The following is a 27,228-nucleotide window of genomic DNA, read 5'->3' on the forward strand; positions in this document are numbered from 1 at the left end:
TTCCCCCCCCCCCGAATCCGTTACTGACTGCATTACCAGTACTTAACCATAAGCTTTCTCAGCATACAAGACAAAATCTGTTTTCATCATGATTTTAATTCTTTAATGTTAAAGCATTCGAGACTACCACAGTTGACTGGCTGCACAGTAAAGTACTGTGGTACTCTGTCATAGAAACTTGAAGCTCTATCGACTGTGCAGTTTGAAAAAAAACCACAACCAAAACCAAAGTATTGTCAGATACATTTTAATCAAGTAAATGTGGGTAGAGACCAGCTTGTATAAATGTGTCTTTAAATTTGTTGTTTGAACTTTGCATAGTGAAACTTTACAATATTAACAGGAAAACTGCTATGAAATGATTCATATGGTCACAATCAAGGAATTCCAAATGCTACATGGAAAAATGGAATTTAAACCATGCTCATGATTAAAAGTTGGTCCTTATTATTAAAACACAAAAAATAAATCATCCCAGGAATACTGAAACATTAATCCTACAACTGAATACAGTAACTACACAGAATAGATGTTAAGCAAACGATTTAATGTAATGAGAGCTTTGCAAAAGAAAACAGCAGCCACATGTACTTTGTGGAAAAAAAGAACATGCAGTGTATGAAACACAGTTAATACTATGGACATGTCAACAGTTCCTCAAAATTAACATGAAGTTTACATTCTGTTAGGGCTTATATAAAATACTATTCATGATAGTTAAACATAATGAAACAAAAACCAACAGCTGTTTGCCTGACAGATGAATAGATAGAAGATACCCAAACCTGCAGCATTTAAGCTTAACACAGAAAATGATCTTAGATGCACATATCCCGTTAAGTTCTATGAACGGTTTGTAGTTCTGTATAGAAAATCAGAGCGGAAGCAGCAGTTCAGCAGAAAGTGAAGACAGGCACATAAAAGAGAACTTACGCAACACACAAGACTTCCAGACTCCTAAGGGAATTCATAAAGTTTCTGCAAGATAGAGATTTATTGTCCATTTACAAAGAACAAATGGTAATTACAAGACAAATATAATAATTAAACATACAAGCTCCAAAATTGTACAAAGATACTAATTTCTTCTGTTTGAGATGCATTGCTAAAAACAACAGTGCTAGCTGAAAAGACCTTTGCAAAGGTGCACTGTAATCTCCTGCAGTTACAAGGGGACGTGACTGAACAGGTAAGACACAGATTCACCATTATGTGTTCTTCGAATTGCCTCAGCCAGGATCATGGAAATGTCAATAAACTGAAAGAAAAATAAAGAAGACAAGTTTTATGGGATACGAAGAATAGTTTATAAACATATGAACAAACATCCAATTTACCATTGTGCTCTCTTAACTCTTCTAGGAAGTAAAATAATATTAAAGCATTAAGTACTTAACATATACATAAGAACTGTATTAATACAAGGTACAAACTCAAAAATTGAGTAAGAAAGCATTGAATAAGATTGTTACGCAGGCATACTGCTGAAGATTTCTGGCACAGGGCATGTTGTCAAAAATAAACTATTCTAACCATCAGATGGCAGTGTCCACTTGGCACAAATACAGTTTAAGGGAAGTATATATCTTTTAAGTGCTTGCCTTGTTTCAATAAATACCAAATAAGTTTTAAGATTTTTAAAAATTCAATGTTGCAATAAAAATAACAAACCAAAACCCACAATCTTTTATGCTTTCCTCCACTCTGTATTAAGGAAAAACTCCAAAAGGGACACTTCACTTCTCAGAACAATCTCATGTAAAAGCTACTGACATAAGTCAGCTTTCTATTTTCAGTTTATTTTTTTAAAAGAAACATCTCTCATTGTTATCATAAGCATTTTCATTAGTGTATTTAAAAAATTAAATAAAGTTGCCTAAGGTTTCTGTAGCATCCACAATAACCTAAGTTCCACATACAAATATTGTATGATTAATACTGATCAAAGCAACACCAAAACAAAAAACCCAGTCAATTTTAAATTTGCCACTCTTTTACAGTCAGGCATGCTCAACCTGTTGCAAATACCAACTATTTTGCAGTACTCTATTGTACTACCTGATTCCCCTTAAAACTGTTCTTTGGCATGTTTTAGCAAGATGTTCTGCAAAAAACAAATCTGCACAATGTATTTTAGAATATTATTTTCCTCTCAAGGCACAAATTCTAGCACCAGTGACCAGTAACATACAAATCCAGAATTCAAACAGATGACACAAAAAGTCCACTGTACCTGAATTTTTGGGCAGTGTTTCATTTTCTCTTCTTGAGGGATTGTATTAGTTACCACAACAGCCTCAAACGATGCATTATTAATCCGAGAAATAGCAGGACCAGAAAAGATGCCATGAGTAAGAATGGCATAAACTTTAGTAGCTCCAGCAGATACTAACCTGTAGAACACGAATGGAAATTATGTTGTGAGGCATGTTTACATACATGGTATAGATGAAGCCAGACACAAATATGTGTAAAATACATTTTACACACAAATTCCTCCTGGAAGCTACAGGAAGATACAAATATCTACAAAATAATTCAGGGAATTTTAAACTTTTTCAGATTATATGAGCAAGTCTCACAAAAAATAAGAATTAACTACTATTTAAATAAAAAAGTTCATAGCAGTGATACTAATCTAAAATGCCACATCATATCAGCACAACATACAATTAAATTCCTGTACAAATTTTCTATCATAACCAGGCAAAAATGAAGTAGGTTGGATGGCAGTATTCACAACTATTGTGCCTCCGTTATTGTCCACCTTTATTTTCATTTGTAATTCAAACAATTCTGCTTGGGAAGAGTTTCTGAGGAAGAAGAAATGTTAATTATTAGAAGCCTAGCTTACTGCAAGGTTGTGGGAAGACATGCTGCTGATCCACGCATGCAGAGAAATGATGCAGCACAAGAGGAAAAAAAAAAAAGTACAAATCAAAGAACTAGAAGACCTTGTGAATGAGTCAGAGTCTCTTAATTTGGTTTTGACTGGCCTCTCTGCCTCCAGATGCTCAGCTATGTCCTAGTTACTTTTCTAGTCTTAAAAATAGAAGTCCTGAGAGTGGTATTTTATCAGATCATAGCATAAATACAGTAAGGCAAGAAAAAAGACAAAACCACAAAAACACCTCATTTTGAATGACTCTACAGAATCAAAGTTTTCTGGTCATTCTTGGCATTACATTTAGTAGCTGCAACCTACAAGGAGGATGCACTGTGACAGGGTGAGAGTGTACCAAGGGTGTGTAATTAAGTTTGTACTTAAGCAAGTTGATCTGCTGTATCTGAAAATACATTTCTTAGTTCATCCGCTTGATATGTATTTAGGTTGCAGAGATAAAAAGAGGTCTAAAGTATTTTGGTGAGCAAGTCTAATTAAGCACAAAGTACATCTCACCTAGATTTCTCATTAATGAAAAGCACTACTTCATGCCAAGATCATGATATAAGGCAGTAACACTCAAGCAAAAGCATCTTTCTTAGTGAACACGGCAGATACATTGAAGGTTTCTGATGGTTTTAGAACCTGCTCTATAGAAATCTACTGTAGGTAAATAAAGAAGTGCTTCTTTCATAACAGGAAAAAAATAAAGGCCTCCTTTTTGACAGGAATTAACTTCCCATGTGAACAGGAGTATAAAAAAGTAAAAATCATTGGCTAGGTAATTTGTGATTTTGATCTGCAAAGGGCACAGCCCAGAAGTACGCTTTGGGGTCTGATGCAGATTAGTATGCGGACAGCAAACAGCTACACAACATTTCTTTACAAAATTCCTTCAAATTTCTATCAAAGTGAAAAGACACACAAGACTATATGAATCCCTTTACTGCAAGTTTTTGACATCCTTTTTATCTAGATGAAAACACCAAGTCTGCAAATAAAGACTGTAAACTCATGGGATAATCTTTGTGTCAAACCACCAACAGTAACGTGTAGCTCACTTAAGCTTCACCCTGTTACTTTGACATGATTTCTCACAGCATTCTCCTGGAGAAACTGGCTGCTCGTGGCTTGGATGGGTGTACTCTTCACTGGGTAAAAAACTAGCTGGATGGCCGGGCCCAGAGAGCTGTGGTTAATGTCGTTAAATCCAGTTGGCAGCTGGTCACAAGTGGTGTTCCCCAGGGCTCAGTACTGGGGCCAGTTCTCTTTAATGTCTTTATCAATGATCTGGATGAGGGGATTGAGTGCACCTTCAGTCAGTTTGCAGACAACACCAAGTTGTGTGGGAGTGTCAATCTGCTTGAGGGTAGGAAGGCTCTACAGAGGGATCTGGACAGGCTGGATCGATGGGCTGAGGCCAGCTGTATGAGGTTCAACAAGGCCAAGAGCCAGGTCCTGCACTTGGGTCACAACAACCCAACACCACAGGCTTGGGAAAGAGCAACTGGAAAGCTGCCCGGTGGAAAAGGACCTGAGGGTGTTGGTCAACAGCTGGCTGAATATGAGCCAGCAGTATGTCCAGGTGGCCGAGAAGACCAACAGCATCCTGGCTTGTATCAGAAATAGTGTGGCCAGCAGGACTAGGGAAGTGATTGTACCCCTGTACTCAGCACTGGTGAGGCCACACCTCGAGTACTGTATTCAGTTTTGGGCCCCTCCCTACAAGAAAGACATTGAGGTGCTGGAGCGTGCCCAAAGAAGGGCAACAGGGCTGATGAAGGGTCTAGAGCACAAATCTGATGAGAAGCAGCTGAGGGAACTGGGGTTGTTTAGTTTGGAGAAAACAAGGCTGAGGGGAGACCTTGTTACTCTCTACAACTACCTGAAAGGAGGTTGTAGCGAGGTGGGTGTTGGTCTATTCTCCCAAGTAACAAGCAATAGGACAAGAGGAAATGGTCTCAAGTTGTGCCAGGGTTAGATTGGATATTAGGAAAAATTTCTTCACCGAAAGGGTTGTCAAGCACTGGAACAGACTGCCCAGGGAAGCGGTTGAGTCACCATCCCTGGAGGTATTTAAAAGACATGTAGATGTGGTGCTTAGGGACATGGTTTAGTGGTCGACTTGGCAGTGCCAGGTTAACAGTTGGACTTGATGATCTTAAAGGTTCTTTCCAAATTAAATGATTCTATGATTCAAATATAGTCAGGCAGGAAGTACCACATGGACCTGTTTTGGATGAAAGGCTATTTGATACTCTCATAGTGTCTAGAAATATATTGGAGAGGAATATAAATTCAAAATGCTCTCAACTGCGACATAATAGCTTTGGAAAGGATTGCATCCAAGAGTAGCAATGCTACAGTAAATGTTCAGTAACATCAATTTAAAATATTCCTATGTCTTGGTCCTCAGCAGTTCCTTCCCACTTCCAACGTGCACTATTTACAATCATATGCGGGTGGACTTTGCTATAAACAATGTCAAAAGACAAGATCTTTGAATGGAAGGTTTAAAGCCTCAGGACTCTGGTCAAGTTTAGATTGCACCCCTTGACTTCCCAAACCAAAGTTGGTTGAACATGTTTGGATATGAATGGACGGGTAGGAGCACTTTAGTCTAGTATTGCTCAACTGTAAAACCTTACATTTGTTCTTAATGAATTTCCGTCAATTTCTCCAATTTGTCAAGATGATTTTGAAGCTAGAGTTACTGCCAAACATATTGAGTTGTGAAGCTACAGCAATAGGAAGAATTAATAATTTCAGGAATAAGCAATTTTTTTAAAAAGCTACAGACATTACCAAAGTTCAGTGTGGTCAATAATGCCAACTTCTATGAAAAAAACCTTGAAATGTACCAGCATAAAGCCAGCTGGAAAACCATAAAGTAATCCTTTCTACCTAGCACTGCTAGGGCCTCAGTTAAGACAGTGGGTCTACATTCACATGCTCCACTTCAAGAAGTGGACCAACTGGAAAGAATCCAGAGGGCATCAATAACAGAGCAGAAGTCTAGAAACCATGTGGAAAGGCTGAACAAACTGAAGATACTTAGTTAAGAGGGGAATGAGAACACTCTTCAACTAACTTCCAGACAAAAGACAGGAAAAGTTATTCTCGCCTCCTCGGTTGAAAAGGACAGTTTTATACTGAAGATGTACATTAAAGATTAATATTAAACATTAACTGAACAGTAGGGAGAAAATATTTTCCAATGTTAAATCTAGGAAAGCTTTGTGAAAGATTGTCTAAGGAGAGTGGAAAGGCTCCATGGTGAGGTTTAAGAAGAGAATGATACCCTATCTGTCATTTCTGCCTTGGAACTGAAAAATGCACCAGATGGCCCAAGTCTCTTCCAAGTTATATGCCTTTTTATTTATTCTGTCCTCTTTCTAAATACAGATAATATATTTCTGTAAATATTTTCTCAATTCTATGTGCTAAAGAAGGACACAGCTTGATCACAGGACCATGACCTATAGACTCAAGGATCAGTGACTTCATGTAACCCAACTTCAGGTTGGGTTATAAACATGCAGGGCACAGCAACTGTGTTCATCGGCTATCTGCAGGTTATAGTACGGTGAGACAGTGGGCCAGCTCATAATAATACTTACTTTTCTGCTGCATGACATATTGTGCCACATGTGTCAGCCATATCATCGACAAGAATTGCTACTCTGTCTTTCACATCACCCACCAAGACCATTCTGTCCACTTCATTTGCCTTCTTTCTTTCCTTATGAATGAGAGCAAATTCCACGTTCAGTCTGTCAGCAATTGAGGTAACCCTAAGTTACAGGAAGAAATACACCACATTCAGAGAATTATTTTAAAAGAAGGAACAAAGCCATACATGTGTATTTGTCATAAACCATAAAGCTGTTTTCTGGCTTTCAAATTACCACAGTACAAACTTTTGCAAGCAATAAGACAGGTTAGATTCACTGTTAATAAATACAATCAGAGAGTCTTAAGCTATACTCCAGAAATCGATTTTTTTATTGAATTGACTTTGGTTTTTTGTCATTAAGTGCCCGGCTTTGAAAACATTTCACTTATTCACAAACTTTTATTAAGCTGCTGCAATACCTAGTCACACCAGATAACTTAAAGTAGAGGTAGTCTCAGTTCTAAGCCTACAGCAGCGTGTACCTTAACATTCTAACTGAAAATACCATTGCAGGAATGTGAAACCAAAGGGAAAACCCAAACAAGTTAGCTAACAGGAATTACTAATTCTTTTAGCAGTACTTGACTAGTAATCAAGTAGCTTCTTTCATTAGTAATTCCCTTAGCAATACATCTGCTTGACAAAGATCTTTTAAAACTATTCAGGGTGACCTCTGGTGGCCAAACAAACCTCCAATAACAAACTTAATTTGTTACAGACTTTTGATTGCTTTTTTTTCATTTTTTTTAATGTGCCAGAGCTGGTAAATATAGAGACACAGGAATAAACAATACTATGCTTTTTCTATCCTGGCACAATCTTGTAGCCTGTCTTTTTAGAATATGTTTAGAATGTTGTTAACAAGGTTATTAACATGCACAGTTAATACAGAATACAGTTTTGTTTCTTTACCACATAAATATGAAGGACTTGTTAGTTACAGCAACATCTTCCCCTACTTCACCAGCAACTGTTTGGTTGCAGTACAACAGAAAGGTACCAAAGAGTGAAAGTGGTCCTCAAAAAATAAACTCTTATGATCAACTTGATAATATACAAATATTTGGGAGGGGAAAAAATGCTGTCTTCTGACTTGAATTCTAAGCAAAGGCTGTGTTTTGTTAAAAAAACCACAAACAAAAAACAACTGTGAAAACAACAGTACCCAGATAGGAACAAACAAAGAAATTTAAGTGACTGAGTCATCTGAATTTTAGAATGCTTTCTACAGCTTGTATTCTTCACATCTTTAGCTTGATTAATCTAAACAGGAACAACTATGGAGTTCTAAACAGTCTTACTTCCCTATTAATTATTAGAACATGAACACTCACAACAGATCCAAGGACTTAAATTAAAATCAAATTATGACAGTCTTTCACATTTTTCCCCATACTACATTCCAAACATCGAAATTACTATGGAATTACAGGATTCTTACTTCATTTGTCTTTGTTCCCATTCAGTTTTGTAGCAGCAGCACGACCCATAAAACTTGAGAATAAGCATTTCGCCTCAATGGCATGCTTTATCACCTCCCCAGCCAGCGTGTTTCTGAGCTTTTGCATTAGTTTATACTCAATAGATACCAAATAAAAGATAGTCTGCTAAATGAGTAATGCATGCTGGGAATGAAGAAACACTCTAGTGAACTAACTTTTCTATTTTTCACCTTTTGCCACTCAAAAAAAACCCCTTCACTCTGTTTTTCTAGCATTCACAGTGCACAACTCGGGGTCAAGAGGTTTACAGCTGGAATGCAATAACGTAAAGAAAAAAGAAACATGACTCAAGCAAGCTCTTACCTAAATGCCAGCAGGTACAGTGGAGATAGGTCACATGCTTTGACAGAGAAGGGAAACTTAGGCAATTCCAGAGCGAAGCAGGAAGAGGTGCAGCAACTGGACTAAAGAAGCAAGCAGCAGGAAAAATCTCTTCCCTCCTGCAGAGGGATTCAGCTAATGAGGCCATATCCAAGGAGAGAGAAAAAGATTTTCTTTAGAGTATAGAAAGCTCCTGGATGTTTGCAAGCATGAACAACATTAGAAGAACTAGTTGTTCTAATGCAGTTGGATTCATCAGTGATGTATCCTATATCTTGCACAATTCAGAGGAAAAAAGACGACTAGACAAATTAGTTCGTTAACCACTAACTATACAGAAAACTTAGTTCTAGGCTTGTATAGTACCTTTTTGCACCACCTGCATCAGGTGAGACTATGATACAGTTTCTCCACTCCATAATGTTCTCTTTAATCCACTGTAGCACTGCAGGTTCTGCATACAGGTTATCTACTGGAATGTCAAAGAAACCCTAGTCCAAAAGAGAAAAAGTTTCATGAATATATGTTTATGTCTTACTCGGAATGAAGACACAGGGAAAGAATCAAGCCTTTGCCTTTCATGTACGGTAGAACTTTAATTAGTATTTTACACTGGCCTAATTTTGCCCTCTGATATTACTATCAAATGCAGCAGAAGTTAAACAAATATTAAGGTCTCTCAAAGTCTCACCTAAGAGTAGGGAAATAAAGAACAGCTGTTCTCAAATGACACAAAAATCAGAAAAGATCACCACCTTCAGGCACTTAAGTAAATTCATGTTTGTGAAAAGATCTCAAAAGAATCTAGTGAGTAATACTCAACTTCCATAAATTTCAACTGCTTGACATGAACAGTAGTATTTCAATATGGGGAAGATTCAAGTTAGTATTACTTGAGCAGCAGAAACGGAATCTTTCTTTTTGTGCAGGTTGTAACAACAAGAAATCTGTGTTAGGCCACAAATGAAACTGCTTGTTATTTGCATGACATCCATCTAGCATAATAGGAAATTCTGATTAAATAGAATACCAGAACTGGAAGAGAAGGTATTTTCTAGAAAAACTCAAGGTATCTTGAAAAGAGGTAGACATGAGAATGACAAACGATGTCTGCTCTGTGTCTAAGGAAAGAGAGTTTTGTGATTTGCTGGATTCAGCAGTAAGTCAGCTAAGGGTTGCCAGCCTCCATCTCCACTTCTCTTAAGAGAATATTGTTCCCTTGGCTGTAACAACAAAACTCAGTCTAGGGCAATATTATCATCTCTGACCAGATCGAGAATAAGAGAACTTGCCCCAAACCAGTACATTTTATGTTCTGGGAGCTCTTACACTAGACATGGCAAATACTGCTGAAGACTCTAATGCGCAAGTATTCAAAACGCCTGCAAAATCACCCCATAAAATCAAGGCTGGTCTCTTTCAAAAAGGGAATTTAATTAGAAACAGGTAGCGAGACTTTCTCTGAACTCCAAGAATTACACTTCTGTCCATAGCCTATCAAAACAATGAGAAAAATAAAAGAATTAATATTAGCTTTTCACATTAATTCAATAATGCCCCTAAGCCACAGTTAGAAGGAACTGACAGTTACCTGGATCTGAGAAGCATGCAAGTCCATGGTGATGATGTGGTCAGCCCCTGCAACAGACAGCATGTTGGCAACAAGTTTTGCAGAGATTGGAGCACGACTCTGAGGAATAAAGCACAAATGTTTAAATTTTAAAAAGATTTCAACTAAGATGCAAGGAGTCAGAAAATTAGCTATTTTTATTGATTTTTCCTTTAGAATATTTGGAATCCAGGTATGAAGAGCTCCAGAACTTTAGCCAAACTAGCCTGTCAATAGCTAATCTTGCTACTAGTGTTTTGAAACTCAGCAAAACAGTTAGGAATATCTAAATCAGTTTGCATAGTCTGTCTAAAAATGCTTTGTAGTAATTTGCCTGACTAACAAGCAGATAAAATTTGGGATATAATTTTCAATTCCTCTATTTAAAACTTTCAGCTAGCCTTTCTATAGCAGAAAGGCAGACAATCTCAATTTCTCTAAGCCACTATCCTACATTAACACCCAACTCTCAAGCAACTATCCTGTTCTAAAAAACATTGCCAAAGATTGAAGGCAGAGTAAATCCAACTTTTGAAAATATTGCTTTAAAACAAAGTTAGTATCAAGCATTTCTTCATGATACAGTAAAGCTTGTAACAGATCCGCATTGGCAGGGGCCTTCTACCCCAGCCTGTTTGTTTATTCCTTTTTGCTAATTCAGGCTTAATTGTTGGATGCAATTAGGAGTCTAGAATTCCCAAAAGGGACAGGGGGGATGAAAAAAATAGAGAAGTGGAAAGAACAAAGCAAGAGCAAAAATCAGCAAAGCAAGAGCAAAAATTAGCAAAGTTAATGCCAATGTCAAGAGCTTTTTAAAAGTGACAAGGATGCAGAACGAACAGCAACATAAAAAAGAGAAGATGGAAAATCATGACTGGAGGATACCTCACTTTTTTTTTTTTTGGAGCATCTCCAAATTTTTATTAGATTGTTTTAAGCTCTGAAAGAAGCTGTGTTGCCCTAGACAGCTTTCTCTGTAACAGAAATACTAAACAAAACCTTCTGTTTTCTCTTTGCCAATCTTTAAATAAGGCTAATAGCTAGCAATAACATTAGCATGAAGGCAGAACTGCAATTCAGAGGTTCTATCTCACTGTCAGACTGGTTTTTGCTGGCACAGTATTCTCTCCTGCTACATCTCTTTATCAGCCTCATTTAGCCTCCTAGGAACCCCCTCTCCCTCCATCCCATACACACAATTACAGAGTATCTCTGCGTTCCTTCCACTGATGCTTAAAAATAGAAAAAATAGTTCGACATAACCTAAAGTAAGCCGAACCACTGCCAATTTAACCTGGATGCTTTTCCGTCCATGTCATGTCAAGGAGACAGTATTTTCCTCGAATCTTTTGCTAACTTGGGTGGAAACTTGGCATTTTTCTGTTTTAATCTGCAGAAAAGAAACTGAGATATTGCAGTCTTTCTTATGGTTGAATCAAGTTTACCATCATCATTACAGAAATGCTTTATTTTGACAACCATCCCTTTTGGGTTTTGTGTTTCACGATCATTTGGTCTGTGTAAGATACACACTAGATATATGCAACACCTAGCACCTGCCTAGATCTCTGCAATTCAGATGCATATAGCTTCTGTAAGAGTTTGCTATCATTAGCATTTCAGCATGGATGATTTTCCAGTTACTGAGTACTATGCTGCTCCTTATTTAAGTTCAGTTCTGTAAGATCCAAGTCGGCCAAAGCTTTCTGGATATTTCTGTTATTGGTAGTAAACTTTTTGTTCATGCCATTCACATTCCTGATCACTTCACCTCATCTTAGTAGTACAAACTGATATTTTTAAGCTGGGCTTCAAAATATTCTCAAATCTCTGGCAACATCTAATAAAAGAAAGCTTTAGTTTCTACTCTTTTGACTCAACCACAGTGTTCTTTTATCAGTTCTTTGCAAAGATCTGGTTTGATGCTGCAGCTAAGCTGGACTAACAGGTGACGCTGAAACCAGAGGTTTGCTCCCTTGCTTACCCCATCCCTTCTTCCCAGGCTACACACTTCCACCACTTCCCTTGTGCTGCACACCAGGACTTATCTGACCCTGCAGGAGCCAGATGAGGCAGCTCAAATGGAAGAGAAGGGAAAAGAAGATGGCAAACCAGGACCACCCCCTCTGATACAAACAAGTAACTAGTTCAGGCAAGCTGCTAAAGGCAAATTACATTCTTCCCAGACCATGGTTTGCCATTTCCACTCCATCTGGCATTCTGAATTTTGCTTTTATTTTTTTCCATTTCTGTTCAATGTGAACATCACTTAGCTTGTCTGATGTACCAATATCATGAGTATCACCATCACAAAAAAAACCCCAACCAAATACTTTCCTGCATCAAATACTAATGCATACGTTACCAGTTGGTACTTCTTTCAGCTGCTGGCCTTGCAGGCTGCCTTCCCAGAAGGAAGAACTTGAAGGTTTTACCACTAGGTAACTCGTTTTAGCAGACATGCACACATCACAGATTGCCTATGTGTTGGTGGACAGAGGGTCTTGGAAGGAAAGATAGCCAGACACCAATATCTGTTTCTCAAGAATGGGCTAACAGGAGATTAAGACAAATGAAGTTTGCAGCTATCTGACAGTTTCCTTTACAGAAAATTGTGCATTAAAAAAAAAACAACAAAAAACCCCACATGACATGTTCAAAAGGATTTAAGATTTGATTGCTTGCACAGAAAACAAGTTTTGTGCTACAATATGATCAAAATTCAAGATTATTTTAAAAATCAAAGGAAGTATATTCATGGGAACCTCAGATAACCTGGCCTCATTATTCAGAAACTTGGATGACAAAGGTAGATGAGAACTCAAGATTTTCTTTATCCTGGATTTTGTAAGGTTTGCTTCTGATCAGCAAGGCAAGAACACAAAGAGATTCACAGTATTCATTGTTTCATTTTTTGATACAAAGTGAGATTAGTTTCAGAATTATTAGTGTGAAACACAACATTACATTATGTACAGAAACTAAAAAAAAACAAAACCTGAGTTTTTAGTTCCTCAGCAAATTCCCCACTTACGTATAATAAGTTATATAAATGATTTCTTCCTTTGTGATGCATTACAAATTTATTGACAATTCTTAAAATTACCAGGAGCAAGGGGGAATCTATAAAGCTAATATAAACAACCTCACAAGAGTAACTATGCAAAGAACACATAGCTGAAAGAAAAAGTTTTCCATCAAGATGAAAGCTCTGTTGCCTTCAAGCATCTTATATTGTCTTGCTCAAAATGCATCACATGCATATTGAACAAAAAAAAATTAAAATAAAAATCCAAGAAATGCCAAAGATTTGTAACTAGAACTTTCACTTCCAAGAAAGCCAGTTGTGAAGTGTATGGATACTGAATGTTCACTAATGTATTACCTAAATTTATCATTTCAAAAATGAGATACGCTTTGAAGCTTCAGAAGTTGACAGCCATTATCTTGCATGTCCAGATAAATTTTTAACTAGAAACTAAGAGTTTTCTAGTAGCAGATTATTCCACAGGATTACTGTGATGGCCTAGGTGAAACACAACTGAAATAAAGAAGTGAAACTGAAAATGTTCCTAGTTATACATAATGTAACCCAGTACGTTTCACCCTTTAAGGCCATATTAATGGAAATGCATAGCGTTAGATTAAAAAAAAAAAAAAAAAAAAGGATACCTACCCAACGCTCCACGGATCCCTTCTACAAATCAAAAAAACAAAGTTACATGAGCTGTAGAACACCAAACTCACCTGTCACTCTACTTCTAACTTATCTCAAAGGCATCTCTGCAGCATCCTACATAGATGTGTCCTGTCCATGGCTTGGAAGGTTATCATAATTCGAGGATGCATAAATGCAACTGTGGCCAAAGTAGATATACCTGAGCCACTTTCAAATTAGCTAGCTTGTGTATCAGAATTATTCTAGTTTATGACAGCACTTGATTGCATCTAAATTAATTTACCAACTCCAACTTTTCTATGATTCTTAGCAAGCCTTTTTTTTAAAAAAAAAAAAAAAAAACAAACAAAAAAACCCCCTCTGTTTCCCATTTAAAGCTAGTCCAGGTTTAATGCTAAAATTTTCAGAGTAGATTACACAGGTCTTGTTCAGATTATGATTTTTTACTGCAAGGTCCTTTCTTTAAATAAATAAATCGAGCACCTTCATTGTTCTCAGTGATCATAACTGCAACAGAGGCATGAAGAATACAAAGTTATTTCAAGCAGCAAGGACTCAGTCTATTTAGTTCTTTATGGACTAAAGTCAACAACTTAAATTCAAACCAGAAAACAGCATCCAGCTAGTGAAGATTATACTGTTTCAGTTCAGAGTGAATATCTTTCACCAGAGAGAAGAAAATCTGTGTATAACCATAGGAAGAAAATGGCTGGCACTTTACTGACACTTCAGGCAGCATAAAAATCTTGTGCACTCAACATGGGTCAAAGACCAAGTGATGTGATGCAATCCAAAAGTGGGATGAAAGATCTCCCTGTCAATGAGCTGCCCAATGTTGACAGCTATATTATAGCTTATTTTGCAACACGGAGGTCAACTACCAAGGTTAATTTCCAAAGATGGCAAACATTTTCTCAATTGCAAAACAGAGGTTAAAAAGAAAAAAGAAAAAAAGAAAAAAGAAATGGCTTGCCTAGAATTGCAGGACAACTCATTGACACCCAGAGAATAGTCTGGAACAATGCTCAAAATCTCTGTGAATCAAAATCACTTTCCTAGGCTATCCATCTTGAGATGGCATTTACAAAAGACAAGTGCTCCTGGGTGGCATGCTGGGCCACCACACTGTGGTTTTTAAGTGTCCCTTGGAAGTCTGCCACATGGATTTCAGGTACCCTTGACAAGGCATAACCTAGATGCGTGGAAAATGTGGGACATGCTCATCCTCTTTCCACACCAAGAACTTACAGGTTGGTCCAGCAGAATCTTCCAATATGAATTTGGAAATCAAAACATAGTGAGATGCTTTCCTTCCCTTTCAACAACATGTTTATCACATCCCTTCCAAGCTCTTTTGATAAAAAGAAGCATTTCAGCTCTCCTGATCGAAGGAGAGCATTATTCAACACAAAACACAACAAAAATAGAGTTCCAAAGGATGTAGGCAAACAATAGCTACTATCTAACCCCCTGAATTCAGTTTTTGGAAGTGTAACAAGTGGGTCTTGATAATATTAGTATGGTGTTAGAGAGCTGCACTTAAAGAATGAGTATATTTAGTTTTGTTCTCAGACATCACAGGCTGAGCATTACAAATTTTGTGATATCTGCTATTATTTTCAGCTTCTGCATTACTGCTCAGTCCTGTTATGTTTTACATAAAAGAATGTAGAGACAACAGAAGGCTTTCAGGATAGTTTGCTTGATGCCCTAAATGAAAGGGAGGGGGAAGTCCATTTGCAGGAAGTTTTGGAGAAGGGCAATTTTCCAAGATGACAACCACTGCAATCCAATCTTAAAAGTCAAATTCACATTTATTCTTGTTAATTTTTCTCAGTTGAGTTTAGGTAAAAGTAACATTCACATAACATACTGGATATTTTTTGTATATATAGTAGAGATAGGAGAGTTTAGTTCTGTATTTTTTAAAATCAAACTCATTTGCCATAGAGTTTGTTACTGTGTTATCAACTTGGCTGAACTGGTATATTCATCAGTTATGGCAGACCAAATTCAGGAAAAGGGCACTAAGATCAGAAGAGATCAGATTTATGGGGTTTCCATACAATTTTTGGTCAATAAAAATAATTATTACAGATATAATTTTTCTTTAAATCTGCCTTGCATCATAAAATAATGTTTTTATTAATCACTGTTAGGCACTGCAGATTCAACCAATTCCTTCCATTTGGCTCTCTGTTTAAACATATAGGGTAAAACCCACTTACATAATGATTACAGCACTTCAAATTCAGGATTTAATTCCATCCGATTAAAATGTTTAAAAGGGTGTACTCTCTTCATATATAGAAGTAAAAAAAAAAAAAAAAAGAAAGCTAGAAAAAGCAGGAAAAACAGTCCCATAAGGTGAGGTTTGCTAGCAGAGCACTCTGCAATATACCACACACATAGGATGTACCTACTTTTTCAAACTGAAGACGTGACAATTATCAAAACACAAGCAAAAAAATAGTTTATTGTCTTACTTTATTCACCTGTAGATGATATAATTGAACATTTTATCAAAAAAGTATGAAAAAAGGCAAATCTTTCATATCACTTAAACATGAAAATATATTTCATCTCCAAAAATTTCAAGTGAACAAGCTGAAAAAAAGCCTTCTGAAATAACACAGTTCTTACCTACCTTGTCTTTTTTATCTTGCCTGGCATATGGAAAACATGGAATTACAGCAGTCACTCTGGAGGATGATGCAATCTTGCAAGCATTGATCATGATGAGCAGTTCCATTAAGTTGTCATTTATTTCTCCACAGCCACTCTGGATGATATACACATCTTCTCCTCTCACACTTTCACCAATCTCTACACTGAAAGAGCAGATGACTATTCAAACACTTATTTCTGGGAAAGCATTATTCAAGAATAGAAAAAACAGTTTGTTTTAATAAACTTTTGTAGATTTATCCCCATTTAGAGTAAGATTTTTTTTACAGCTATTCGGATAACTGTCACCTTGATACAAAGTCTATTTCAATAAAAGCCAGTCTAAAATTTACTTCAGGCTAAACATGGTCTTCATAAGGTCAGCATGAACCAACATGTAATTATGGCTATAGCACTAATGCAGCTCACATTATTATTAAATTTGATACTGCTTTTTTTTTTGTTTAGTCTATATATTCTGTGTCCTTGCCATCTCCCAAAGAGATGACCATTTTAATAACCTAGATAAGTACAGAAACAACACAGCCAACTTTAGAGCACTAAATACTACCTGTATCAAAATATCTCCTTAAAAAGGGTAATTATTTTTTTATGATAATTAAGATGTTACTAAATTCAAGGAAGACAGAAGTATCAAATCACACCCCAAAAACAGAAGTCTAGTTAAAATTTACACCATGATGTCCAAGTAAATTATTTTTTCAAAAAAAGAAAATCTTAGAGAAAAGCTAAGAGAGCTGCTCATCAACAACTCACTATGACTCAACAACTCTCACACTGTCAGTTGTTCTATTTGCTCTAACTGTGCTTACATACTTTGGCTCCTTATGATAGCATTTAAGAGTTATTTTATTCTTCCACAAGTTTCAAAGCAAATTCTGGCATTGATCACTGCTCACACCACAGAATTCAAAAATTAAATAGAGTTTATAAATAAACAGGAAAATTAAAACAATTGTGGATTCTTTTTCAATTCTAGACCCAAGCAAGAGAAATCTAGTGTTGAACCACACTAACTTTTCACACCTGTTACTCCAAAACTTACACATAAAAGCAGCATACTAATCTTAATTTTTCCCTGAATCCACACACAAGAAACATACAGACTTCCTAAATAATAAGGCAATCAGACCTTTCAAACCCATGTTCTACTAAGATAGTTTTAATTATTAAATACTAAAATATCTTGGGCCCTTATTGAAAAGGTTGCATCTTTACTCAAGACACAAATAAGCAAAAGCTTCTAGCTGAAACCATCCAAACGGCCCAGATGTGGGTAGAATAGTTTCTCTGATTTTTCTTCAATGCTGAGGCTTGTTCTAGTCAAACACAGCGTGAACAACTTTTGTTTATCAGCTTTCAGGGTGCTGTGTAAGACTCACTAGCTTTCTGTAGCTACAAAACACAGAAAGGAATTTACTGCTTAAAAAAATCTTAATGATATGCAAACATTTGATTTATTACCATCAAGATAGTTGAGTCCATGTTCTCAGCTCCCCATTCTACTCCTCTGCAGTCCCAAATAAGCTATAAAAAGATCTTGTCTTAATTTTTCTCCTTAATTGAATACATGTTTTTGCCTAAGAATGCTACTAGTAGGATTTCTTAAGGCCAAAACAAAGTAAACCATCTAGCAGACGCCAGGACCTCTGGAGTGATAGAGGTGGTCAGGGACAGTGTCATCTGCATGTATGTCAGCGTTAATCCAGGAAACCTTTTGGAGGCTTTCAAAGACACATTTTTTCGGTCATAAAACTGTTACATCCCTGTCCAAGTTTTTGATTGATGGACTAGGGCTGTTCAGAGAAAACTGTTTTGATCAAAATATTTTCTTAGTTTGTTTTCCTTTTTGGAGCTGAAAAAGTTTTGGTCAATGTAACTGAAGTTCAGTAAGACACTAAGCATATTCCATAACTGGAAGAACTGTTCAGGCTTAATTAGAAGTCCTACCAGTAACAGTTCTGGTGTTGGAATATCAGAGTTCTACTTCCCAGAAGAATAAACAAGACTAAATAAATAAATCAAGAAACCTCTCATTGCTTCTGAACACACAAATTCAGCTCCGAGTAAAGCATCTACCCACTAGCTCAGGGATGCAGCCTCAATCATTGTTATAGACTCATGGTTATTATTATGAGGGCTCTGAAAAATGATAATCACCACTTGACTCAGCATTTACACAGACCGGCTTAATAACAACTGTTGTCACATGCCACACCTCTGGAATAGGCCCAAAGAACACCACCACCACATGCAAAAGCTCTATGGCACCTCTTTCAAGAGGTGTAAAGTCTCTTACAAGACCACGAAGTTACACTCCAGTTCTGGAAATCATCCTAGGAGCCATTGCAAAGGAGAAGAAAGTAGAAAAAGACTAATAAGAAAACACCAACAATTTTCCAGGGAGAATGTTATTGGAGTGACAAAGGAGGGCAGAATAAGATTTTAATACTTGGGGAAAAAAGGTAACCACTAGTTTCATATGTAATAGGAAGAAACTTGGCTGAATGACAAAAATACATGATCTTGATGTTCATTATACACACAAAGAACACTGAATTATAACACTCAGAGTTGTTTTGCTCCTTTAAAAAACAGTCATTTCTAAACACTCCACTAAGAAATAACAGGCTTCAGAAGGTCAGGGAACATACTTTGAGATAAATATAGATCTGATTAATACAACGGACCTGAAGTGATGCTTCTTCCGTTGCCATTAACTACTATCGTTTCAATGACCTTGGGCTAGCAATAACTTTTTCATCTTGTAAACAACTTAGAAAACAAAAATGCTACTACTTTCTCTCTTGGTGCATTTGAAAAATTTTTGGTTATGCTTTTCAGGCCAAAATGACATACCTAGCACGCAGAAATGCAACTGTATGTGTATATGTTTATAGAAATACCTTTTCTAGTGGACACAGAAGTTATGTGCAGATTAAAATAAATCAAGCTTGAATTAATACTTGCATAGCACTCGGGAGTAATCCAGCTAAAGGTGCCAGAGAATAGCATAATGTAGTTATTACACAAAGATCTTCTCCCAGTCAACTGGAGACAGCTGTGCAAAAGATCAGTATCCCTTATCATCTACTGTCTCAAAGTTTGGCATTGAGAGGTATTGTGTAGACTCAACCAACAGATGCACAGCTGTCTACTTTACCTTCACCAAGCCATACAGTAACAGATAATCAGTCATTGTGTTTCAAGTATTCCATCAGATATAGGCTGTACTAACCACAGTGGGGGGTTTTGGGGGGCTTTTTTTTCGTTGGGTTTTTTTTTTTTTTTGAGGGTGGTTAGCAGTTTGGGCTTTTTTGTTTGATTGTTTGTTTGGGGTTTTCCCTCCTCAACCCCCCCTCTTTTTTTTTAACATATTCAGCTATAAACAGGCAAAAAATAAGAGACTATAAGGTATAGTATCAGATATCTGAAGTATTGTACCTCAAATATCTATTAGAGAGCACTAAGCTAACAACAGTCAAACTTTGTGACATTACTACTAAATTCCACTTAGACCATCTATATCATGACCTAATTAACTGTTTGGGAGGGTTATTTAAACAATTTCACATAGTGGAGACACAGGAAGTGCACAAGAACAAGCTCTTGCCTCAAGACTACAAGCTCTGTTTGTTTTATGCAATTTAATCAAATTCAGCTATTTGGTAACAGTTTAAATAAACTTCTCGTTCAAGAAGAGTCAACAAAACCTGTACATTAAAAGCCATTGAAAGTCCTGACACCACACAATTATGGTTTAAAGTAAAAATTATAGAAATTAACAGCCCACAAAAGTAATTAACTTTGAGCAAATTGTTCAGAATCCACAAGCACAAGGGTCTGGCTGGGAAAGATAGACATAAGGCAAGGCATGATGAAAAAACAAGTCTGGGTGTTGGTATCTGCCTTCATCTTGCAAAGGTTGATTTGAGAGTTCAATTCAATAAGCAGAAACTTGGATAGACTAATTACCATGAATTAAGGATACGGCTCAAAACCCACTTACATTACAAACATATTTCAATGGCTGAAGCATCCATTAAGCAAAATTCAAAATCACAAGTAACAGCAGGCTCAGTTCCTTCTGAGCTACATTTATAGTACTGTCCCAACAGAACTTACAGTGATGGGAATTTTAAATTTGTCCATTCTGACTTAAAAAACAGTTGTGGGGAAGCAGGGCAATAAGTATGCAGTGCCAGACTAAAATGGTAAATAATGTAAATCTATAACTAGGATCCTGTTCAAATCATGCACTTAAAAGGGCTCTATGTACCTTTTTAAATAATTACAACAGATTAAGATTCTAGCCATGCTTACAAGAAGTAAGATTTCTCAAGCAATTTAGGTGCCAATTAAGTATATGTGTACTTCAGGCACTTTTAATAACCAGAGAAAAGGCCAAAACTTAAGGTCTAGAGTCTGGTGTGCAAAGACGATCAATGTCTTAAAAGTCATTGTCCTAGTTTTGGCTGGAATAGAGTTAAGTTTTCTTACTAGCAGCTGGTATAGTGCTGTGTTTTGGATTTAGGATGACAACAACGTTGATAACACTGTTTTTAGTTGTTGCTAGCACTCAAGGACTTTTCAGCTTCTCATATTGGCCTGCCAACAAAAAGGTGGGGATGCCCAAGGAGTTGGGAGGGGACATAGCCAGGACCCAAACTGACCAAAGGGATATTCCATACCATATGATGTCATGTTCAGCATATAAAGCCAGAGGAAGAAGGAAGGAAGGGGGCGACATTTGGAGTGTTTGTCTTCCCAAGTCACCGTAACACATGATGGAGCCCTGCTTTCCTGGGGATGGCTGAACACCTGCCTGCCCATGGGAAGTGGTGAATGAATTCCTTGCTTTGCTTGTGTGTGCGGCTTTTGCTTTACCTATTAAACTGTCTTTATCTCAAACCCATGAGTTTTCTTTCACTCTTCTGATTCTCTCCCCCATACCACCAGGGGGAGTGAGCGAGTGGCTGCGTGGGGCTTGGCTGCTGGCTGGGGTTAAACCACAACAGTGGTCCAAAAAACCCACATGCTGAATTTGCAGTTCATTGAAACTTAGCCAATGGAAAGCATGAAGCAGAGGGGTGTGTTTGACCTCTTACCCTTAGGAAGGCATTTTGTAAAGCCTTTTAACGCAATACCTCCAATTTACTGTGCAAATATTTCAGCTGCTGTGATGTTACATAACAAAGTGCATACCAGCAAAGCAACAAAGGAACAATAAAAATGCCAGAGTTGGTTTTAAGTCTATAGGTATCCCATATCTCCTGGCACCCATGGTCTCCCCTCAACTCTAGGCTCTTCCAGTTCGATTAACAGCTCCAAGAGCAACCCCCAACTGCCCCGTCCTAATGGTGGGCACTGGCATAAGTAAGCACCGTAAGACAGATAACACCCTCTTACCCTCCACTCTGGTACACAGCCTGCCACCATGAGAGGAAAACTTTGTTTACAAGGGCATGTAGTGACAGGACAAGGGGTAATGGGTTTAAGCTGAAGGAGGGTCGATTTAGATTAGATATTAGGAAGAAATTCTTCTCTGAGGGCAGTGAGGCACTGGAACAGGTTGCCCAGAGAGGCTGTGGATGTCCCCTCCCTGGAAGTGTTCAAGGCCAGGCTGGATGGGGCTTTGGGCAACCTGGTCTAGTGGAGGGTGTCCTTGCCCATGGCAGGGGGGCAGGGAGGGGGTTGGAACTAGATGGTCTTTGAGGTCCCTTCCAACCCAAACCATTCTATGATTCTAAAACACATTCACTTGAGCACCTCTGGGTTGAGCCATGTGCAGTCCAAAAGGAGCCCTCAGAAGTTTGGAAACAAAGATCTAACAAGCTTGAGCACATGCAGTCTTCAAAGGCTGAGTATCAAACTCCGCAGCTAAGGACAAATGGGATCATCAGCCATTATTCACATCCTTCAGCTGATTTAACACCAGCTTATCACCCGAGCTTGCTTACTCCATGATTAGGGGTCTGCAAACACACTAACCATCTACTCCAGCAAGGGTGATACAGCTCATGGCCCCCACAGCAGCTGAACCCAAAGGAACCACAGTACAGGAGACATAGTGAGGTCATGTCTCATCCAAGACAACTGCAGTAGAAGAGTTGGAGGATGTTGAAGGGATGATGGGAGGGAAGCATTACAGCCTGGTGCTGAATTGTGCATCCCTGATATATACACTGACAAAGTTCCTAGGTTTGTTCACAAATTTTTCAATTATTTACTTCATAGAACAAACAGTTTTCATTACTCCACTTTGCGTGAAACAGAGACACACATTCATCCTTGTAAGAATTCTCCAAAGAAACATCAGCTATTTTTCTGTATCTTCCATGATTAAATTTCAGTCTAAGATACTAATTTTATTTGTTTACTTACAAACATACAGCCCTCATATCAGCGCCCCAGGTTTTCTCACACAGCGGACAATGTCCCTTTGCAGTCAACCCAAATTTTCCTCTCTAAAAACTGAATGGCATACACTTAAGTCAATGTTTCTGAAACAACCCAGCTTCAGCAGCTAAATAAGGCTGTGGGTAGGCAGCCTCCAAAATCACATGTGCCAGGCAGGACTTCAAGTCCCTTCCTCATAGATCTGTCAAGAAGATCTGCAAGTCTCACTTCAGCCAGCGAATCTGACAGGAAGAAGCTCATGGGAATGGGTGGGAGCACTAACTTCTTCCACTGGGAGAGATGTGTATAAGAGGATGCCATTTATGACACCAGCATTTCCACTCTGAGAATAACAATTATTTCAAGAACAGAGTTAAGATAAATAGTCTTTAGAGAAGCAAACATACCATATATTGTAAGAAAATATGTTTATTTAAGAAGTGATGTACATTCAATGATTTTTTTTTTTTAATCAGCTGACTCACCAAGAATACCCACACTGGGATTTAATTCTGTATCAACTATAATTAAATACCATTTCAGTGTATTTGGAGACAATTTTGTGAAAAAACTTCAGAGCGTTTAATGTCTGTATGCTTCAGTTACACATCTGTCAAATGGAGTTTCATGATGCGGAGGCTACAACAGCCATGCCTGTTCAAGGTCTAACATTCCTTTCTTCTTCCTCCAGCCTGCCAAACTCTGCTGCTGACGGTTGCTTGTGGGGTTTGAAGAAGATAAACTGACTGAGCCCCTAATGGAGCCCTAACATATTGCCAGATAAGTGAGAAGGTGGTGCCACCCAAGCCTTACCATGACACTGTGGCTGGCACTTAATTGACATGCAAGATTTGAATACTAAACAGAGTTATCTTCCACAACCAGATATTATTGAGGAGCTCTCTCGCTGCTTTAGTTAGGGTTGCTTGAGTTTGCTAGTCAGTTGAAGGAAAGCATTTGCATACAGTTTAGATGGAAGGAGGAAAAAAAAATGGGGCAGTGGTCGAGTCTACCAGCAGTTTCCTTCACTTCCTCTAGCACAGACATTACATTTCTCAGTTACAGACCTGTGAATACCAAATGCCTAAATCAGAAGGGAACTGGAATATTGCTAGATATGCTAGTCTCAGTATAAATTAAAAAGAGAAGCCTTTCTCACTTTAAATGTTCTGGAGTTGGGAACATACCTGCCCATTTAGCCACAGTGCTTGTCAGTGGTGGTCCTATCCCTGGCTAACCTCAGGGTACAGCTTTAGTTCCTCAAACCCACTTAGATCTGCTAAGCGTTGAGATTGAGACCTAAAGCCCACTCGAGTTGAAATATAATGCAAAATACTCAATGACCCTTCCCTCCACTCTATTCTACAAGCCCAGACTAACCGCATTTCTCAAGTAAAGGGTTTCCAGCTAGGACCCTTTGACAAGGATTTAAGCCTGGGGCTGCACATGTTTATCAATTTACATTTACTTTTAAGAGAATGCAGCAAACAGCAAAACAAAGTTTTTAAACAAAAGGTGAATCTTCTCTGCAACTTGCTAACTTAACAAATCTGACAAAGCAAGAGTTTACTGACCCTCAGGCCCAGGCTTATCTGTTTGCACAGGGGTTTGCCCAAGTGCCATTGGGAAGGTTTAAGGTTCTTTGAGCATTTTAACTATCATGTTCTAGCGTTCTGCAATACTGCAAATGTGTTTTGTAATGCCAATACACTTGTTTATAAATGTAAAAATGCAACAAAAATAAGAAGAAAGACTCTGTTGGATTATCTTTATATAGGAAGAAATTAATTTTTGCTTACATATACACACAAAGAAACTTTGCTATACAGACAGACTGAAAAACCAGATGCCTCAGGAAAGGACCACTGCAGCATAAATACAGAAATCAACTTTAGGTGCAGTTTAATTTCAAATACATTGCTGAAGAATTCTCTTATTACTATTGCTGATTTTTCTATTAAGAACATCAGTCTACAAAACTGGAAGGGCAACATCCTGAACTAAGTTGCTAAGCATATTGAAAAGATTACCCACTTAAAACGTTGTATACTGGGTACAACTGTACTTGCTGAAGGGGAAACAAGAACTTCATTTTAGAATCTCAAAAGTATGAAGTTTAAAAAAAATAAAACAACGAAACAAACACTTAAGAATAAAGTGTGAAGGCATTTTAAGTTTGGGGCGGGGGGGAAGAGCCTCATTGTTGCAACAGAAGCAACCAGAAATAATGTTTAGATTAGATAGATTCCTCATATCTATACCACACGACATCCCTACTTGCCTAAGAAAATAAACTGGCACTACTAGATTAGCTAAACCACTGACATGCTGCAGTCACCACTACCTACTTGTTTGATAGCAGAGGCCAATATTGCATACCTGGAAAAATAGGTGGAATGATAAACTAGAGCTTATTGTATCTGAAGCCTAGAATTTAATTAACTTACCCCATAAAATAAATATACAAACTTTGGAGAGAAATTTTTGCTTGTATGAATCAATTAATCTCTGCTTAAAACATAGCAAACAGCAGAACTAAAGATAAGTGTCTCCAGAGAACAAACATTAAAAAAGAATTAGACATAAGTTAGCAAGAAAGTCATGCAACCAAATACACAAATTAAGTTTTATCATGCAGAAGAGAGATCAAAGAGCAATAAAGTGAGTATGGAGTTGGAAAGACTTGAGAGAAGATCTAAACCTTCATTTAATTAGGAATGAATAGAAGAGTTAGAGTGTGCAAACATTAGGTTGCATAAACACCAATGGAAGAGGGTTTATAGTAATGCCAGAAAGCGTAACTAGAACAAGAGCAATTAAACCGAGAATGCAAAAACACAGACAGAATAGAAGGACAAGCTTTGTGAAAGCAATTTTAGAGTACACCATGTTAATTTTTCAAAGGAAGCAATGAAAACACACTCATTCAGGAGATTCAGAACAAGAACAGATGAAAATAAACATACAATAACCTCAGAGACTAGCCAGCTACTTACAGTCAGGAACTTGGGTTTCAGAATCAGCTGGCAGCCTATTCTCATACACCTACATAGAAAAGCAGTTGCACAGTCTTACCAGCTTATGGGATGAACATACAGCTGCCACTTCAATTTAAAATTCATTAAAAATGAGTACATAAAATAGGTGGGTTAGACAGCTAAAATGACAAACTAGTAAAGAGAGGCAAGCACATTCTCAGAGGGTGAAGGTGAGCAAGCTGTCCTTGTGGTTTCACACAGAGTTTTTTACACTTATGAGAGTCACTATCCGCACTTGGCTGGCCAGGAGCCTAATGCGCCTGCCTCATGCCAGACCAAGAGCCTGGGACTAAGGAGGGGAGCCATAGAGGAGCTGTAACGGGTCCACCATACGCACACAACTGGCTGCTGCTGCAAAATAAAGAGCAGTCACAACAAATCCTGAAATGTGATTTGATCCAGGCTCCTTTTCAAGCATCTAATCCATCATCACCATCCTGTTCTTATATCCATTCATATACAGACCTACTTATGAAACTGCATTACATACTGTAATTCATAAAATCAAGATGATTTTATCTGTATGGAGATAAAGCTGCTCAGCCATTTAATTAACTACCTGTGAACGGTGGGGCGAACCCTCACGTCGTAGGCAAGCTGCCCGCTGCAAATCCCACCCCGACCCCACAGGAGGATGCTCTACGCCCGAACAGGGGACTTTGCCACCCCTCCTCTGGCGCAGGAGCTGCCGATGGGAGTGCTCCCAAGCTGGGCCAGCCCAAGCGAGCCGGGACAGCTCCGGTACAGGCCCGTTCTACCGGCAGCGGGAGGGAGGGCGAGAGGGCCAACCGGGAACGAGTGCCGGGGGTCGGGGCAGGACACACCTAACCACGCCTGGCGAGGGGTACCCACACGCTCGTGCGGCACAAGGACTACGCGGCTCCCGCGCCGGCAGTACCCGCCAGCCCGGAGGAAGACAGCGGAGCGCAGCAGCAGCCCGGCCGCAAGGGCGTGTCCGGGGCGCGCCCGTGACGCCAGCGTGACGCATGTACAGGTAATGCCGCACCGGGCACCGCCCCCTCTGCCCCGGCGGGGGGGGGGGGGGGGGGGGGGGTGAGCGCCGGTCCCCGCGCGCGTCGCTCACGGCTGCCTCTGCCCGCCCCACGCACCTGGTCTCCTGGTTGCTGAATTTCTTGGTGACCACCTTGCCCAGCTCCAGCCCGAGCCGGTCCGCCACCCGCTGGGACAGGTCGTGGTGGGAACTGCCACTGAACAGCACAATGTTCGGCATGGCGGGGCGGGGGGCGAGAGCGGGCTAGCAGGAGCGGGGCTGCGGCGAGGGCGAGAGAGAAAGCGGGGACCACGGCGCTGGGTCAAATAATCGGCGCCGCGGGCCCGCCCCCTGCCCGCCGCTAGCAGCGGGGAGGGGCTGGAGGGAGGGGCGAGCGGGGGGCGCCGGGCACAGGTACCGCCGGTGGCCGTTAGCTGGTGG

At 38.8% G+C, this 27,228-nt stretch overlaps 1 protein-coding gene across 3 annotated transcripts; it reads right to left on the bottom strand.

Moving 5' to 3' along the window:
• Window positions 1-231: 231 nt before the first annotated feature.
• On the bottom strand, window positions 232-27,228 carry PRPS2 (phosphoribosyl pyrophosphate synthetase 2). 3 transcript variants are annotated; one of them, XM_075776425.1, is made up of 8 exons: window positions 26,906-27,228; window positions 16,319-16,502; window positions 13,669-13,689; window positions 9,975-10,073; window positions 8,750-8,874; window positions 6,505-6,678; window positions 2,234-2,393; window positions 232-1,258 (listed from the first exon to the last, which is right to left on the bottom strand). In XM_075776425.1, exons 1-8 carry the CDS (start codon window positions 27,025-27,027, stop codon window positions 1,166-1,168), a joined length of 978 nt encoding a protein of 325 aa, XP_075632540.1. In that variant the 5' UTR covers window positions 27,028-27,228; the 3' UTR covers window positions 232-1,165. The 3 variants fall into 3 exon arrangements, with proteins under 3 accessions (XP_075632540.1, XP_075632556.1, XP_075632549.1); XM_075776441.1 differs by lacking the exon at window positions 26,906-27,228 and adding an exon at window positions 25,755-26,007; XM_075776434.1 differs by lacking the exon at window positions 13,669-13,689 and having other exon boundaries at window positions 26,906-27,217.

Source organism: Balearica regulorum, chromosome 1, assembly GCF_011004875.1.
Source record: "Balearica regulorum gibbericeps isolate bBalReg1 chromosome 1, bBalReg1.pri, whole genome shotgun sequence".
Taxonomy (NCBI): domain Eukaryota; kingdom Metazoa; phylum Chordata; class Aves; order Gruiformes; family Gruidae; genus Balearica; species Balearica regulorum.